Source organism: Pseudophryne corroboree, chromosome 5 (genome assembly GCF_028390025.1).
Source record: "Pseudophryne corroboree isolate aPseCor3 chromosome 5, aPseCor3.hap2, whole genome shotgun sequence".
NCBI classification, from domain to species: domain Eukaryota; kingdom Metazoa; phylum Chordata; class Amphibia; order Anura; family Myobatrachidae; genus Pseudophryne; species Pseudophryne corroboree.
In genome coordinates, this window is record NC_086448.1 from 321,860,864 (window position 1) to 321,879,239 (window position 18,376).

Genomic DNA, 18,376 nt, shown 5'->3' on the forward strand with positions numbered 1-18,376 from the left:
CTATTCAACTTAATGGAAGCATTTTAGGAGCTTATCTAAGACAACATTTAATTTTGTCCTGGACCTTGCTTGATCACAATAATAATTCAAATAAAAAAAAACAACAACCTAAAATGTAAGAAAATCTAAAGAAAGAAAAAAATATATATAATTGTTACAATAAAGAACCTAAAAGATAGACTATGTTAACCCATGACCTGGCAAGTGAGGCTTTCAGTTGTAGATACAGGTTGAGTATCCCTTATCCAAAATGCTTGGGACCAGAAGAATTTTGGATATCGGATTTTTCCGTATTTTGGAATAACTGCATACCATAATGAGATATCATGGCGATGGGACCCAAGTCTAAGCACAGAATGCATTTATGTTTCATATACACCTTATACACACAGCCTGAAGGTCATTTTAGCCAATATTTTTAATAATTGTGTGCATTAAACAAAGTGTGCGTACATTCACACAATTCATTTATGTTTCATATACACCCTATACACACAGCCTGAAGGTCATTTAATACAAAATTTTTAATTACTTTGGGGGTAATTCCAAGTTGATCGCAGCAGGAATTTTTTTAGCAGTTGGGCAAAACCATGTGCACTGCAGGGGAGGCAGATATAACATGTGCAGAAAGAGTTAGATTTGAGTGGGTTATTTTATTTCTGTGCAGGGTAAATACTGGCTACTTTATTTTTACACTGCAAATTAGATTGCAGATTGAACACACCACACCCAAATCTAACTCTCTCTGCCCATGTTAAATCTGCCTCCCCTGCAGTGCACATGGTTTTGCCCAACTGCTAAAAAATTTTCCTGCTGCGATCAACTTGGAATTACCCCCTTTGTGTATTAAACAACGTTTGTGTACATTGAGCCATCAGAAAACAAAGGTTTCACTATCTCACTCTCACTCAAAAAAGTCCGTATTTCGGAATATTCCGTATTTCGGAATATTTGGATATGGGATACTCAACCTGTATCACGTGTAACCTCTCTTAACGCTGTTATTGCTAAAGCTGGCCATACAGTTTAAGATTGTCCAACAAACCAACCAATTTGTGGGTTAGAGCAAAAATCTGGTAATGGATGGAAGTAAATGACGATTGACCATTTGCTCCCAAGCAGTTGGTCAGACAAAATGCTTAAATCAAACAAATTTAATTAATTTGTCTAATCGACCGTATTTGTCCCTTTTCCGTCATTTGGGAGCAAATGCTTGATTGTCATTTGCTCCCATCCAGTACCAGATTTTTTTTCCAACCAACAAATTGGTTTATTTATCAACGAGTGATATTCTTGTTACGAATGATAAATGGTGGTCCAGCCAATCAGCTCCTGTCACTTTTCAAACACCTGACAGGAGCTTCTTGGCTGGAGCACCATTTATCATTCGTAATGAGTAAGAACAAGAACAAGAATATCAGTTATTGATAAATCTGCCCCTCAATATTATGTAAATGATGTTTGTTTGTAATTTCTAATTTGTAAACATGGCAACAACCCAAAAATGAACACAATAAGAGCAGGCCAGAATAAACACAACAATACCTGACAATTTCAACTAGTATAACAAAATACATAAACAATGCTTCAGATGCTATTCAAGTTTCTTTTTTAAATTCATTAGAAAATGGACTGTAATCAAGCAATTACTATTAGCGATATGATTCAATTTGGAAAATGCACTCTGATGTTACCATTATTGATTTTATTTCTGCAAGGGAAACAAATTACATACATTTTTCCTATCTTTTGGCCATCCTTAGAATGGGAAATGTTTGTTTTTAAAAGCCTTTCAAGCCTTCTAGTGAAGCCAATTATACACAGAGGGTTCCACTCATAATAAACTGGCACAAAAAAAAAACTGCTTTCATTTAGAGAGTTCTTAAAATCTATTAGTGCAAATAGCAGTTTGAGAAACTTTCATACAACCACGCTGCTGAAATAAATCTTACAGTACATTATAATATTGATCACAAAACTGTGATAAAAAAATTATTTCAGCAGAATCTTTTTATTACAGGATAGACATATTGGTCTTGGGGATGACGTCTTTGCCAATGCATAAGTCTCCATGGTTCTGAGTGACCCCATAGTTAATGGCTCCAGGGGACCCATCAGTCCAAGGACATGGATTTACAATACTTAAGGAAAGTTTTGAGCCACGGTTCCCCACTATTTCTGAGGATGATATAATTGCTGGGGAGAGAAGGGGGTAAGACAACAGGTGGCTAAGTGGGGTAGTAAAAAGAACTAAATGGAATCAGAACCAGAGAGTAGGTCAATGTAAGAGCTGGATCCACTATCCAATCACCCATACGGGGGGAAGCGGCGGCAAAACCCGGCGGATGGCATGAATCGCCTGGTGGTGGTGATAGGAGCCTGACAGCAGCAGCGGTGTCCCCGGAGGCGGCAGAAAGACCAGACCTGTAGTGCGTGCGGTGGCTGACGCACTTCCTCCTCCTCCGCTGTCCCAGCCAGCAGCTGTTGCAACATCACCGGCACCTGCACTTTCTCGAACCAGGGGCCCTACACAGGTGTGTCTAGATATTAGCAATAAGTCTTTGTGATTACTTATGGTTTCAGTTGTGACTAGAGATTTGCGGCGGGCACTTTTCATGTTTTGTGATTTGGTTTTGGATCTGGATCCCCGCTCATGTTTTGGATCTGGATTGGTTTTGCCAAAACCACCCTTTCGGATTTTGGATCTGGATGATTTTTAAAAAAACATAAAAATAGCTTAAATCACAGAATTTGGGGGTAATTTTGATCCTACTGTATTATTAACCTCAATAACATTCATTTCCACTCATTTCCAGTCTATTGTGAACACCTCACACCTCAGAATATTGTTTTTAGGCCAAAAGGTTGCACCGAGGTCGCTGGATGACTAAACTAAATAACACAAGTGGGCGGCACAAACACCTGGCCCATCTAGGAGTGACACTGCAGTGGCAGATAGGATGGCAGTTTTAAAAACTAGGCCCCAAAGAGCACATCATGCAAAGGAAAAAAAAAGAGGTGCACCGAGGTCACTGGATGACTAGCTAAGCGACACAAGTGTGCAGCACAAACACCTGGCCCATCTAGGAGTTGCACTGAAGTGGCAGACAGGATGGCAATTTTAAAAACTAGGCCCCAAAGAGCACATCATGCAAAGAAAAAAAGAGGTGCAAGATGCAATTGTCCTTGGGCCCTCCCACCCACCCTTATGTTGTATAAACAGGACGTGCACACTTTAACAAACCAATCATTTCAGCGAAAGGGTTTGCCACACGACTGTGGCTGAAATGATTGGTTTGTTTGGGCCCCCACCAAAAAAGAAGCAATTAATCTCTCCTTGCACAAACTGGCTCTACAGTTTCAAGATGTCGTCCTCATCCTCAGATCCCCCCTTCAGTGTTTATATCCTCATCCTCACAGAGAAATAATATTCAAACAAACAAACCACATAATTTAGGTGTCAGTGGACTGCTTACGCTATTACCCAAAGTTTCTAAACTTGACAATGACTTATGATGAATGCGCTGCAGGTGACGTATAAGGGAGGATGTTCCTAGGTGGTTAACGCCTTACCCCTAATTATTATGCATTGACAAAGGCAACAGGTGGCTTGACTCCTGTTGTCCGGATTTGTGGAGAAATAATTCCATACCGAAGAGGTGACTTTTTGGGTATTTTGCCCTCGCATGACAATGGGCTTTTTCATACCATGGCCAACAACTGTCTCCACTGGTGCCTTATTCAAACAATCCACATCACCATCAGAATCCTCACTGTCAACTTCCTCCGCAGCCCCAGCTACACCCATATCCTTCTCATCCTGGTGTACTTCTACAGTGACATCCTCAATCTAAATATCAGCAACTGGACTGGCGGTGCTCCTCCCAGCACTTGCAGGGGGTGTGCAAATGAAGGGAGGAGCCTCCTCTTCCCATACAGTGTTAAGAAGGTCAGGCCTAGACATCGCAACCACAGACAGTGCCAGCACCCATGTATTTTCACAACACCCCTGTAATTTTCCAACATACAAGGCCAGTGTACATTGATTTTCACTGCACCCTAGAATTATTACAGCATACAAGAAAGGGCCAGTGTACATTGATTTTCACTGCACCCTAGAATTATTACAGCATAAATGACAGGGCCAGTGTACATTGATTTTCAATGCATCCTAGAATTATTACAGCATACAAGACAGGGCCAGTGTACATTGATTTTCACTGCACCCCTGAATTGTTATAGCATACAGGGCCTGTGTAATGTTATTTGAACAGCAGCACACCTATATTTTACAGCTTACAGCAGTGTGCTTTTAATTTTTAAGAACTGCACCCACATTTTTATAGCAGACAGGGCCAGTGTAATGTTATTAAGACATCAGCACCCCTATATTTCACAGCATACAGGAGCAGTGTGCTTTAAATTTGTAAGAACTTCACCCCTGAATTTTTATAACAGACAGGGCCAGTGTAATGTTATTAAGACATCAGCACCCCTATATTTAACAGCGTACAGGAGCAGTGTGCTTTTAATTTGTAAGAACTGCACCCCTGAATTATTATAGCAGACAGGGCCAGTGTAATGTTATTAAGACATCAGCACCCCTATATTTCACAGCATACAAAAGCAGTGTGCTTTTAATTTGTAAGAACTGCACCCACATTTTTATAGCAGACAGGGCCAGTGTAATGTTATTAAGACATCAGCACCCCTATATTTCACAGCATACAAGAGCAGTGTGCTTTTAATTTGTAAGAACTGCACCCCTGAATTTTTATAGCAGACAGGGCCAGTGTAATGTTATCAAGACATCAGCATCCCTATATTTACCAGCATACAAGAGCAGTGTGCTTTTAATTTGTAAGAACTGCACCCCTGAATTTTTATAGCAGACAGGGCCAGTGTAATGTTATTAAGACATCAGCACCCCTACATTTAACAGCATACAGGGCCAGTGTGCTTTTAATTTGTAAGAATTGTACCTATGAATTTTTATAGCAGAGAGGACCAGTGTAATGTTATTAAGACATCAGCACCCCTACATTTGACAGCATAGAGGAGCAGGGTACTTTTAATTTTTAACAACTGCACCCAAATTTTTATAGCAGACCGGGCCAGTGTAATTTATTGAGACATCAGCACCCCGATATTTTACGGGGCCCCTGCCCCCTGTACAACACAGTAGCACCCAGGACAGCAACACCCATGTACAGCTGCAGCACATGAAGCACCAGTGACAGCCAGGACAGCACCCCTAACACAGCACAGGTACACCACAGTGACTGCAGCCGCACCCCTACAGAGCAGACACTGACCCCACCTGATGCCACCACCCACAGAGAGACAGAGGTCTGTCTCCCTCACTCTCCAAGTTTGGAGCGAAAATGGCGGCGACGCACGGCTGTTTATATGGGATCCAAATCCCGCAAGAATCCGACAGCGGGATGATGACATTTTGCTTCGTTCTGGTTTCTGAGTCTGGCGGAAAGTCCCGACGTTCGGGGGGGGGGGGGGGGGACGACAGGGGGGGGGGGGGGGTTTGGTTGGGAACCGAACCCGCAACATCTCTAGTTGAGACACTGTGGGTTGGACAATGCCTATTTAAACCTTAAATATGTGTAGCCAAGTTGTCTCTCAGTTCGTGGGCTGAGGCACCCATATGTATGCATATCAATAAACCAACTATGCTGTTTCATCTGTGCTGTTTCATCATGGCTTATCCTCTAATTGATTGTGACATTAAGGCCCATATACACGGGCCGATGCGGGAGAGATGTGTGCTGAGCGAACCGCTCAGCACACATCTCTCCCATCGCTGAGCATAGCGTGATCTGTGCTGAGCGTGGGGGGGAGACGGGGGGGGGCGCTCATTTCACCCAGCGGGTGAAGTGAACGACCCGCCAGATTGGCCTGCATGCAGGCCAATCTAGCACCAGTGATAGCAATGCGCAGGGCTGCGCATTGCTATCGCTGTAGGGTGTACACACGGAGCGATAATGCTCAAATTCTAAGCAATCTAGTCAGATTGCTTAGAATATCGCTCCGTGAGTACCCACTTTAGACCCAGAGCCGGCCTTAGCTATAGGCAGGCTAGGCATTTGCCTAGGGCATCCAAGCATGTCTAAGGGCATCCAAGCATGTCCCTGCAGTATCTCATGCTGGGAGGGACAGTCTGCAAACTAACTGTTACTTTCCAAATGTATTCAATCAGTACTTGTATACACTACTGTTTACCGCTGTCAAATAAAATGCACACTGTCCCTTAAACTCCCTCTGATATGCTTGAATGCCCCTGACTTGTGAGACCTCAGACAGACAGCAGAAGCCCAGTAACTGCAATTCCTGGACCTGTGACATTTTCACTGACTATATAAGGTTATTACTGGATGGCTTCTTATGATACCACATGTGTATTTTGGAAGACTGCTTCACATAAACCTGACATCACCTATACTGCTTGTGCATATGGGGGAGGGGGACCCTGCCATCCTGTGTGTGCCCCTTATCCCTGTGCAAACCCCAGGTGTCTGCAGGGACATATCATGGGCAGTGTTCTCCCCACACTTTATTTCCTAGTCAGTCCATGCCGTAAAATTCCCCTGTCCTCAGCACTGTAACCTGGTCAGTAACTTGCATTGTGCTATTTCTATATGAAACATCAGTGCAGCGTCACTTTCGGACACATCAGACTGGAGGGCAGAGCATATCGCTCCCACAGTATAAAAAAAGGGCATGCAGTTGCCAGGAGTAACAGACACCAGCAAACACATTGAACAGTGAAGAGAATGGACAGTTGCTACATGTTTGATACTGGTCTTTTTGTATAACCAGCAAGTGTGGCAGTATCTGGACTTTGCTGCCATCTGTTTCCAATGAGCCAGCAAAAATAAAGGGTGAGGCTTGCAAAGGACGGCAAACCCTGTGAGGTCACATCCCTTGTATGGGTGCCCCTTTAACGGGTGCGAGCGCAATCACATACCCACCCATCCTGCCATCCCCATCTCACAAAACGCAATCACGTATCCAGGGAGCTGTATGGGCGCACACACTGACTGCAAGCACGCCAGCAAGCAAAAGTAAGTTTTATAAAAAAAGCTACTAGCATTACTAATGTGGGGCATATGTGTCAGGTGCATTACTGTGTGGAATTATGTGTATTATGGGCATTATTAATGTGGGGCATATGTGTAAGGTGCATTACTGTGTGGCATTATGTGTATTATGGGCACTACTAATGTGGGGCATATGTGTAAGGTGCATTACTGTCTGGCATTATGTGTATTATGGGCATTACTAATGTGGGGCATATGTGTAAGGTGCATTACTGTGTGGCATTATGTGTATTATGGGCATTACTAATGTGGGGCATATGTGTAAGGTGCATTACTGTGTGGCATTATGTGTATTATGGGCATTACTAATGTGGGGCATATGTGTAAGGTGCATTACTGTGTAGTATTATGTGTATTATCATTATGGGCATTACTGTGTGGCATTATGCAGGGTTGAACTGGCCCACAGGGTAACATCCTGATGGGCCCCACTGCCCGAGTGTTGCAGGTACAGATGCAGAACTAGGGCCACCAGACAAAATTTGTCTTAGGCATTAAATTGGCTAGGGACGGCTCTGATCAGACCTCACAGCACGTCACTGGTTTAGGGGTCTATTCACAAAAGGTATTTTTTTAAATACATTTCAAGCAATGATAATTTGATATAAATTGATGTTGTGTTTCTTGGGTTAAAACACACATCTACTAACATGTAAAAATTATTATTAGAAAAATCCTCTGTTAGTACATGTGTTATAGCCCCTCAAACTCAATATTGATTTAGATCCATTTTCATGTATTTGAAACAGATACAAATCTATAAAAAAAGACCTTTTAGTAAATACACGCAATAGTCTTGCAGCTGCTTTTTAGTAGATACCACTTACTGCATGTCTCCCAGCTACTATCAGTCTACACACTGTTTCAAGAAAAAAAAAATCCCTTTTTCATTTTAATTTTATTTTGGAAAAAAGTAGAGGTTACAGAAAAGAAAAAAGAGGAGAGGAACTAAAAGCAAGGGTTTAGGGATAGGTATACAGGGTGGTAATAACAGACGTTAGCATTTGTTAATGGCATATTGGCATCTTGCAAAGCGTCAATAATAACGGTGCAAAAAATGATCAGGATGTCAGGACGTCATAATCATTACATGATTGGAGTCTCAACATACATTGTGCATACACATGCATTTTGCATGTAAGCTGATTCGCATAGATCTTAAACTGTTTATGACTCTGCGTATACAGATACACTGTTTGCATGTACCTTTTTTTGAGTAGAAATTATGCCCAGTGTGCGGTTGATTTAGCATCAGGGCTTATGGGTTTCTTATGATAAAAAATTAAAAATAAAAACAGGATTGCCTTATATTTGGATACTGAGGTTACATTCAAGGTTATTCTATATTGCAAATATGGGAGTCATGTATATGTACATCAACAGCTGGTGTTTTACAACTGATTGCAATCAAATCAAGTGCTTCAGATTCTATCATTACAGTTTTATTAATGAAAAAAACTATTATTATGTGCAATGATGTAATCCATGTATATACCGTAGATTTCTAAACTAAGGATCCTGTAACTGTAAACTATGTTTAATGTAACATTTTAGTTTGATAGTATGCATTCAGTGCTAAACAGTTAAAAAAAAATAGACCACAGTAAAGACAAAAACAAGCTAATCCCTCAGGCAGAGTGCTACTCACAGCCATGAACTCAGATATATAAAGAGCTGACTACAAGAAAGTCAAGTGACTTACACGCGCTGCAGAACCAAGCTCATATCACGTGGAAGGAAATACACAATATAATGCTTCACTAAGTTTATAACATTTTTGATTAATGTATTAAATGAATGGTGATATATTTTTTAGAGATGAGCGGGTTCGGTTTCTCTGAATCCGAACCCGCCAGAACTTCATGTTTTTTTTCACGGGTCCGAGCGACTCGGATCTTCCCGCCTTGCTCGGTTAACCCGAGCGCGCCCGAACGTCATCATGACGCTGTCGGATTCTCGCGAGGCTCGGATTCTATCGCGAGACTCGGATTCTATATAAGGAGCCGCGCGTCGCCGCCATTTTCACACGTGCATTGAGATTGATAGGGAGAGGACGTGGCTGGCGTCCTCTCCGTTTAGAATTAGAATAGATTAGAGAGACACTTGATTTACTAATTTTGGGGAGCATTAGGAGTACTCAGTAGTGTACAGTGCAGAGTTTTGCTGATAGTGACCAGTGACCACCACTTTTATTTATAATCCGTTCTCTGCCTGAAAAAAGCGATACACAGCACACAGTGACTCAGTCACATACCATATCTGTGTGCACTGCTCAGGCTCAGGCCAGTGTGCTGCATCATCTATATATATTATATATCTGTCTGACTGCTCAGCTCACACAGCTTATAATTGTGGGGGAGACTGGGGAGCACTACTGCAGTGCCAGTTATAGGTTATAGCAGGAGCCAGGAGTACATAATATTATATTAAAATTAAACAGTGCACACTTTTGCTGCAGGAGTGCCACTGCCAGTGTGACTAGTGACCAGTGACCTGACCACCAGTATATAATATTAGTAGTATACTATCTCTTTATCAACCAGTCTATATTAGCAGCAGACACAGTACAGTGCGGTAGTTCACGGCTGTGGCTACCTCTGTGTCGGCACTCGGCAGCCCGTCCATAATTGTATATACCAGTGACCTAACCGTGTTTTTTTTTTCTTTCTTTATACATACATACTAGTTACGAGTATACTATCTCTTTATCAACCAGTCTATATATTAGCAGCAGACACAGTACAGTGCGGTAGTTCACGGCTGTGGCTACCTCTGTGTCGGCACTCGGCAGCCCGTCCATAATTGTATATACCACCTAACCGTGGTTTTTTTTTCTTTCTTTATACATACAAACTAGTTACGAGTATACTATCTCTTTATCAACCAGTCTATATATTAGCAGCAGACACAGTACAGTGCGGTAGTTCACGGCTGTGGCTACCTCTGTGTCGGCACTCGGCAGCCCGTCCATAATTGTATATACCACCTAACCGTGGTTTTTTTTTCTTTCTTTATACATACATACTAGTTACGAGTATACTATCTCTTTATCAACCAGTCTATATATTAGCAGCAGACACAGTACAGTGCGGTAGTTCACGGCTGTGGCTACCTCTGTGTCGGCACTCGGCAGCCCGTCCATAATTGTATATACCACCTAACCGTGGTTTTTTTTTCTTTCTTTATACATACATACTAGTTACGAGTATACTATCTCTTTATCAACCAGTCTATATATTAGCAGCAGACACAGTACAGTGCGGTAGTTCACGGCTGTGGCTACCTCTGTGTCGGCACTCGGCAGCCCGTCCATAATTGTATATACCACCTAACCGTGGTTTTTTTTTCTTTCTTTATACATACATACTAGTTACGAGTATACTATCTCTTTATCAACCAGTCTATATATTAGCAGCAGACACAGTACAGTGCGGTAGTTCACGGCTGTGGCTACCTCTGTGTCGGCACTCGGCAGCCCGTCCATAATTGTATATACCACCTAACCGTGGTTTTTTTTTCTTTCTTTATACATACATACTAGTTACGAGTATACTATCTCTTTATCAACCAGTCTATATATTAGCAGCAGACACAGTACAGTGCGGTAGTTCACGGCTGTGGCTACCTCTGTGTCGGCACTCGGCAGCCCGTCCATAATTGTATATACCACCTAACCGTGGTTTTTTTTTCTTTCTTTATACATACATACTAGTTACGAGTATACTATCTCTTTATCAACCAGTCTATATATTAGCAGCAGACACAGTACAGTGCGGTAGTTCACGGCTGTGGCTACCTCTGTGTCGGCACTCGGCAGCCCGTCCATAATTGTATATACCACCTAACCGTGTTTTTTTTTTCTTTCTTTATACATACATACTAGTTACGAGTATACTATCTCTTTATCAACCAGTCTATATATTAGCAGCAGACACAGTACAGTGCGGTAGTTCACGGCTGTGGCTACCTCTGTGTCGGCACTCGGCAGCCCGTCCATAATTGTATATACCACCTAACCGTGGTTTTTTTTTCTTTCTTTATACATACATACTAGTTACGAGTATACTATCTCTTTATCAACCAGTCTATATATTAGCAGCAGACACAGTACAGTGCGGTAGTTCACGGCTGTGGCTACCTCTGTGTCGGCACTCGGCAGCCCGTCCATAATTGTATATACCACCTAACCGTGGTTTTTTTTTCTTTCTTTATACATACATACTAGTTACGAGTATACTATCTCTTTATCAACCAGTCTATATATTAGCAGCAGACACAGTACAGTGCGGTAGTTCACGGCTGTGGCTACCTCCGTGTCGGCACTCGGCAGCCCGTCCATAATTGTATATACCACCTAACCGTGGTTTTTTTTTCTTTCTTTATACATACATACTAGTTACGAGTATACTATCTCTTTATCAACCAGTCTATATATTAGCAGCAGACACAGTACAGTGCGGTAGTTCACGGCTGTGGCTACCTCTGTGTCGGCACTCGGCAGCCCGTCCATAATTGTATATACCACCTAACCGTGGTTTTTTTTCTTTCTTTATACATACATACTAGTTACGAGTATACTATCTCTTTATCAACCAGTCTATATATTAGCAGCAGACACAGTACAGTGCGGTAGTTCACGGCTGTGGCTACCTCTGTGTCGGCACTCGGCAGCCCGTCCATAATTGTATACTAGTATCCAATCCATCCATCTCCATTGTTTACCTGAGGTGCCTTTTAGTTGTGCCTATTAAAATATGGAGAACAAAAATGTTGAGGTTCCAAAATTAGGGAAAGATCAAGATCCACTTCCACCTCGTGCTGAAGCTGCTGCCACTAGTCATGGCCGAGACGATGAAATGCCAGCAACGTCGTCTGCCAAGGCCGATGCCCAATGTCATAGTACAGAGCATGTCAAATCCAAAACACCAAATATCAGTAAAAAGCCTCTTTTTTTCTTTGCGTCATGTGCTGTTTGGGGAGGGTTTTTTGGAAGGGCCATCCTGCGTGACACTGCAGTGCCACTCCTAGATGGGCCCGGTGTTTGTGTCGGCCACTAGGGTCGCTAATCTTACTCACACAGCTACCTCATTGCGCCTCTTTTTTTCTTTGCGTCATGTGCTGTTTGGGGAGGGTTTTTTGGAAGGGACATCCTGCGTGACACTGCAGTGCCACTCCTAGATGGGCCCGGTGTTTGTGTCGGCCACTAGGGTCGCTAATCTTACTCACACAGTCAGCTACCTCATTGCGCCTCTTTTTTTCTTTGCGTCATGTGCTGTTTGGGGAGGGTTTTTTGGAAGGGCCATCCTGCGTGACACTGCAGTGCCACTCCTAGATGGGCCCGGTGTTTGTGTCGGCCACTAGGGTCGCTAATCTTACTCACACAGCTACCTCATTGCGCCTCTTTTTTTCTTTGCGTCATGTGCTGTTTGGGGAGGGTTTTTTGGAAGGGCCATCCTGCGTGACACTGCAGTGCCACTCCTAGATGGGCCCGGTGTTTGTGTCGGCCACTAGGGTCGCTAATCTTACTCACACAGCTACCTCATTGCGCCTCTTTTTTTCTTTGCGTCATGTGCTGTTTGGGGAGGGTTTTTTGGAAGGGACATCCTGCGTGACACTGCAGTGCCACTCCTAGATGGGCCCGGTGTTTGTGTCGGCCACTAGGGTCGCTTATCTTACTCACACAGCGACCTCGGTGCAAATTTTAGGACTAAAAATAATATTGTGAGGTGTGAGGTATTCAGAATAGACTGAAAATGAGTGTAAATTATGGTTTTTGAGGTTAATAATACTTTGGGATCAAAATGACCCCCAAATTCTATGATTTAAGCTGTTTTTTAGTGTTTTTGGAAAAAAACACCCGAATCCAAAACACACCCGAATCCGACAAAAAAAATTCGGTGAGGTTTTGCCAAAACGCGTTCGAACCCAAAACACGGCCGCGGAACCGAACCCAAAACCAAAACACAAAACCCGAAAAATTTCAGGCGCTCATCTCTAATATTTTTCAGTATATTGATTAGATCTATACAATAACAATAGCTTTTCTCCTCTCTAAATATCTTATTGATTGTTATGTACATTTCTCACTCCTCAATGCCAACATCTGCCGTAAGTAAGCAAAAGCATAAAAAAGTATTCAATTATATTAAACCAATATCTACAATACTAGACCCTGTAAACACTGCAAATAAACATCTATACATTTGTAACATGCACCCATTGCTCGTATTAAGAAATAGTGTTCATTAAATATTTTTACAAATAACATGAGAATTTAAGATGTCATCTGGATTAAGAGAACATGAGTTATATTTTATAATGCTTTTTTTATTTATATTCATACCTCTATCCTATACAACTATTTTCCAGTGTATCCTTAAATAACCTTGTCTGTGAGCCTATACCAGGCAAGCGCCCCCTTTGATGCTGTATTTCTTGATCACATTCTTTGAAAGGTTACAGCACAGAGTGAATCCATCTAGTAAGCTTTGTCAGCACATCTCCCAACCTACAGTTTGGAAAATCTAAACTAGTCTAATCAAATCAATCATGCACAATACAGGTTGAGTATCCCATATCCAAATATTCCGAAATACGGAATATTCCGAAATACGGACTTTTTTTGAGTGAGAGTGAGATAGTGAAACCTTTGTTTTTGATGGCTGAATGCACACAAACTTTGTTTAATACACAAAGTTATTAAAAAATATTGTATTAAATGACCTTCAGGCTGTGTGTATAAGGTGCATATGAAACATAAATGAATTGTGTGAATGTAGATACACTTTGTTCAATGCACAAAGTCACAAAAAATATTAGCTAAATTTACCTTCAGGCTGTGTGTATAAGGTGTATATGTAACATAAATGCATTCTGTGCTTAGATTTAGGTGCCATCACCATGATATCTCATTATGTTATGCAATTATTCCAAAATACGGAAAAATCCGATATCCAAAATACCTCTGGTCCCAAGCATTTTGGATAAGGGATACTCAACCTGTATAAGTTATCTTGTACAAATAATTTAATGCCAGCCATACAGTACACTTTAATAGAATGGCAGGATGACCTGTTCAAAACTAATGCTCTAAGAATCAGTAAAAATTTAGTAGACTATCTATAAGTGTATTCATAATTCAATGTACGAGTATTGCTGACCAGTGCAGAGTTGTCTAATATCTCCTATTTTATGTACATGCCATATATAAGGATTTGCAGCAATCAGATGTAGGCAAACTGTTGTTGCACTAGAAATCCCAGCATCATACATCATACATTTCAGTGTGATTGCTCTGATCTGCAGACCTTGAAATGGGTGGTATCAAGGAATTATGGCTGAGTGGTTTGGAAAGATTTGAATTGGGGTCACAGTTACAAATTGGGTGTAGTTTATGCTGAAAAAAGACACATATAAATATAGTAGGAAATATAGATTGTAAGCTCCACTGGGGCAGGGACTGATGTGTATGGGCAAATATTCTCTGTAAAGCGCTGCGGAATATGTGTGTGCTATATAAATAACTGGTAATAAATAAATAATATTTACACTCATTTACATGTCACATACAGTATACAACTGTATTTGTGGTTAGGGTTAGTTAAGGCTCCTATGGGACTGCATGGTTGACATGCCTATTGCCTACTGTTAACATTTACACAATGAAGACATTCTGGCAATATCGACATCTGACAGGTTGACTTATTCAAGTCGACATTCAGACAATGGGCAAAATTCAATTGTTTTACGCGCTGGCAGCTACTCGATGGTGCCTGATAGAGTAATTTAATTGTTGCTCCATTTGGGCGTGAACAGCTCCCGGCATTGATTTTGGACTTCTGGGGCAACACAGTGCTTTCCTATCGGGAAGCAGTTAATATACCGGCTGTCGGGATCTCTACGTTCAGGAGACCGATGCTGGAATCCCGACAGCTGGTGAAATGCCACCGCCCAGAATCCCGGCAAACGGTTGGTGGGTCCACACCACCAACTGAATGGGAATATAGCATGTGGGATTTAAGCTGTTTGAAACCTATATTGAAAGGAGATCTTATACGATATATTACAGTAGTTGTTGTGTTTATCAATGATTACAGGAGAGTGCCAATATTTGTATTATTCTGCTTCACACACTTGTTTTCTGGGTGTGGTGGCACTTGCTGTACTTATAGGGCAGCTCTCAGTTGGAGCTCTTGGGAAGCATTTACTTTGGTAGATCTGCAGAATACACTGCCAGTAGCTGGAAGTTGAAACAGTCAGTACAACAGTAACCGCTAAAAGTAGGGTTCTAAGCATGGAACAAAAACATCTCAACAGTACAGTATGTACAGCATCAGCTTTTAGAACCATAAGCAATTTCTCACTATTATGTTATTAATTTCACTTCATTGTTATCTACAGACTTAGTGGCGTATTTATTAACATTATTTTTACTAAAATAATATGAAAAAGGGTATTTTCACACCCCTTTCACATTATTTTAGTAGCACTCAAATGTATCAAAGGGCTTTTGGAGCAGTTTTCGTGAAAAACTGCTCCAAACCCTTTAATTCACTTTTTTTAGTAATCAGATCGCATTTCCTATACTTATAGTGGGAGATGCAATCTGGGCAAATTTACAAAAGGAAAAAAATTGTAAAAAAATACTGCAGTGTGCCCTGTGATAATTACGTAAGCTTCAGCTGGTGTAATCCCAGGGATCACTATAATATCCCTACTTCTGCACAGCTTTTTCTGCCCCCCTGGCAGATAGACATACAAGCTGATCACAGTATATAAAAAAAAAGTAAAAAACAACCAAACATACTTACCAGTCCCAGGAGTCTGTGATCAGTTCTCTGGTGCTGGCTGCCGGTCATTGGGACCTTCTGTGCGCTGCTGTGACCTCTGTTGCAGTAAAATGATGCAGCAAAATGGCAGCTCACATTACAGCACCAGGGGATACAGCAGCGCACAGGATCCGATGCCCTGATAAAATACTGGGGGGTAGACACATAGGGGGAGGTACCTGGTGCCAGCGGCAGCGGCGTCGCATGCGCAGCAAGAACTATGGGTATTTTTTTCTGAAGAATACCCCGATAATGCTGTGGAGGGCATTCACAGGGACAGAGCTTGCTCGTAAGCTCTGTCCATGCATGCAATTATTGATACATCCATGCAATGTAAACAATAATTGCATTGCGAGTTTGGCCGATTTTATCGCATCCCATCCTCATCTGTGGGGATGTAGTCATGTTACCGGCGGTCGGGACCCCGGCAGTCAGCATACCAACGCCGGGATCCTGACCGGCAGAATGCCGACAGGGGGCCCAGGGCTATTCCCATTTGTGGGTGTCTGTGACACCCATAGATTGGGAACAGAACCTGTGGCGAGCCACCGAGCCCACATTGTGGCAAGCGCAACCAGACCGCAAGGGGTTTTGTTGCGCTTGCCCCCCTGCCGGTATTCTGGCATTGGTATGCTGACTACAGGGATCCCAACCGCCGGTCACCTGATCCCAGCCCCATCTGAGGATGCAGATGGTGATCGGCCCCTTAGTATTAATACTAAAAACTAAAATAAATAAAACAAAATAGGAAACTGTAGAATTTTATAAAATTATATTAAACATGAATAGTAATCATTATATTACAGTAAATAATAAACCAAGAACTAGCTATGCAATGGTTTTCCAAGAGAGAGGTGGTAACCCTAAATTACATGACAACCCACGCATCAGTACATTCGTTTAGGAATCCCAGGTTTATAAAAAGAGAGTGATCAGTGTAATAGCAGAAATAATATGCATTGCTAACTATGAATGTGATTCTGAACATCGCTATACCTTCTAAAGCAGGGATGGGAAAACGTTGGCCCTCCAGCTGTTGTTGAACTACACATAGCAGCATGCCTTGCTACAGTTTTGCTATTTGGCCATGCTAAAACTGTTGCAGGGCATGCTGGGATGTGGAGTTCAACAACAGCTGGAGGGCCGAAGGTTCCCCATCCCTGTTCTAAAGGAATATAAACTATATACTTAGGCTTAACATACTATCCCTTTAAACTGGGATGCTCATGGATTACACAGGTTCTGTGGCTAATTAAAACCATGTGAAATGCAGGCTTGAAGTCAGCCAGCCACAGAACCTGTGCATTCAGTAGTGTCCCAGTTTAAAGGGATAGTATGGTAAGCCTCACTATACTAAACCATCTATTATTTCTTAATTTGCTTCACCAGTAAACTTCAATTGCTTAGTTAAAAACTTAAAATGCAGCTTTACTTACCTATGCAGGTGACTCTGTCGGAGAATATTTGCATTTTTCTCTCTGGTTCCATATAATGATGATCATGATGATGAAAAGAGGACTTGGATCTGCTACTTCCTATGAATAGCATCAGGATAAGCAACAGACACAGGGAAACATGCCTCGGCCCCCACATCTTCCAGATCTATGCCAGTCAGTACAGTCACAGATCTTCTGCCGTTACAGTGCACTAGTCAGATGACTAACAGAAGGAAATCCACACAGAAAGTACAGACGGTGCTGACAGTAAACTAGCTAGTTAAACATCTTCCAGGAAATTCGTAAGAAAATGAAACAAAGTTTAAAAATAAAACAACAGCTTTTTCCCCACACCACAGAATCTATGCTCTTACATGCTACAACTAAGATAACAAAAATACAAAACAAAAACAAAAAAATCCCACAGACGGACAGGGAAAATGTTTTCACATATACAGTATATAGGAAAGAACAGTGAGCTTCACTTCCTCCTGTCACAATCAACCATATATATGTCACAAGTTCCCATTGTTGTCACACATCGGGGAGAGAAGAGAAATTGCCTGTTCTACTTGTCATCTTTTACAGTTTATGTGGGAGGGAGCTGTGGTCAGCCTGCATCCACCCAGCCCAGTAATTTGCAAAAATGTCAGAATACAGAGGAATGTTTTTATTTCTAACTGATGTTTTCTTCCTGGTGCAGCGTGACTATACAAGTGATACAATTTAGAAATTGCAGCTGAGGGATATTAACAATAGGAAGGGAATTTTTGAACTTCTCTATTAGGCAGAACATTATTAATCTTATCTATACAAGTGGATTACAAGTACCAAGAACACATACAATAAATAAAAGTCATCAAATATCAAGGGGGAAATTCTATCATATGCTATAATTTGTCACAGGGTTTAAGGGCGGTAGCCTCGGACTTTAATGCCCGGGCTATTCAGTTATAGCCCCTTTCTTTGCCTGGTAAATTACCCCTCTAACGCGTGTTAA

General features: G+C 41.7%; 1 protein-coding gene across 2 annotated transcripts in view; it reads right to left on the reverse strand.

Annotated features, from left to right (window-relative positions):
• AOAH (acyloxyacyl hydrolase) overlaps positions 1 to 17,954 on the reverse strand; it is a 439,135-nt gene extending 421,181 nt beyond the window's left edge. For both annotated transcript variants that reach the window (XM_063922510.1, XM_063922509.1), the window contains exon 1: positions 17,377 to 17,954. In XM_063922510.1, coding sequence (XP_063778580.1) covers positions 17,377 to 17,533 — 157 coding nt within the window. In that variant the 5' untranslated portion in view covers positions 17,534 to 17,954. The remainder of the gene's footprint in view (positions 1 to 17,376) is intronic.
• Positions 17,955 to 18,376: the final 422 nt, after the last annotated feature.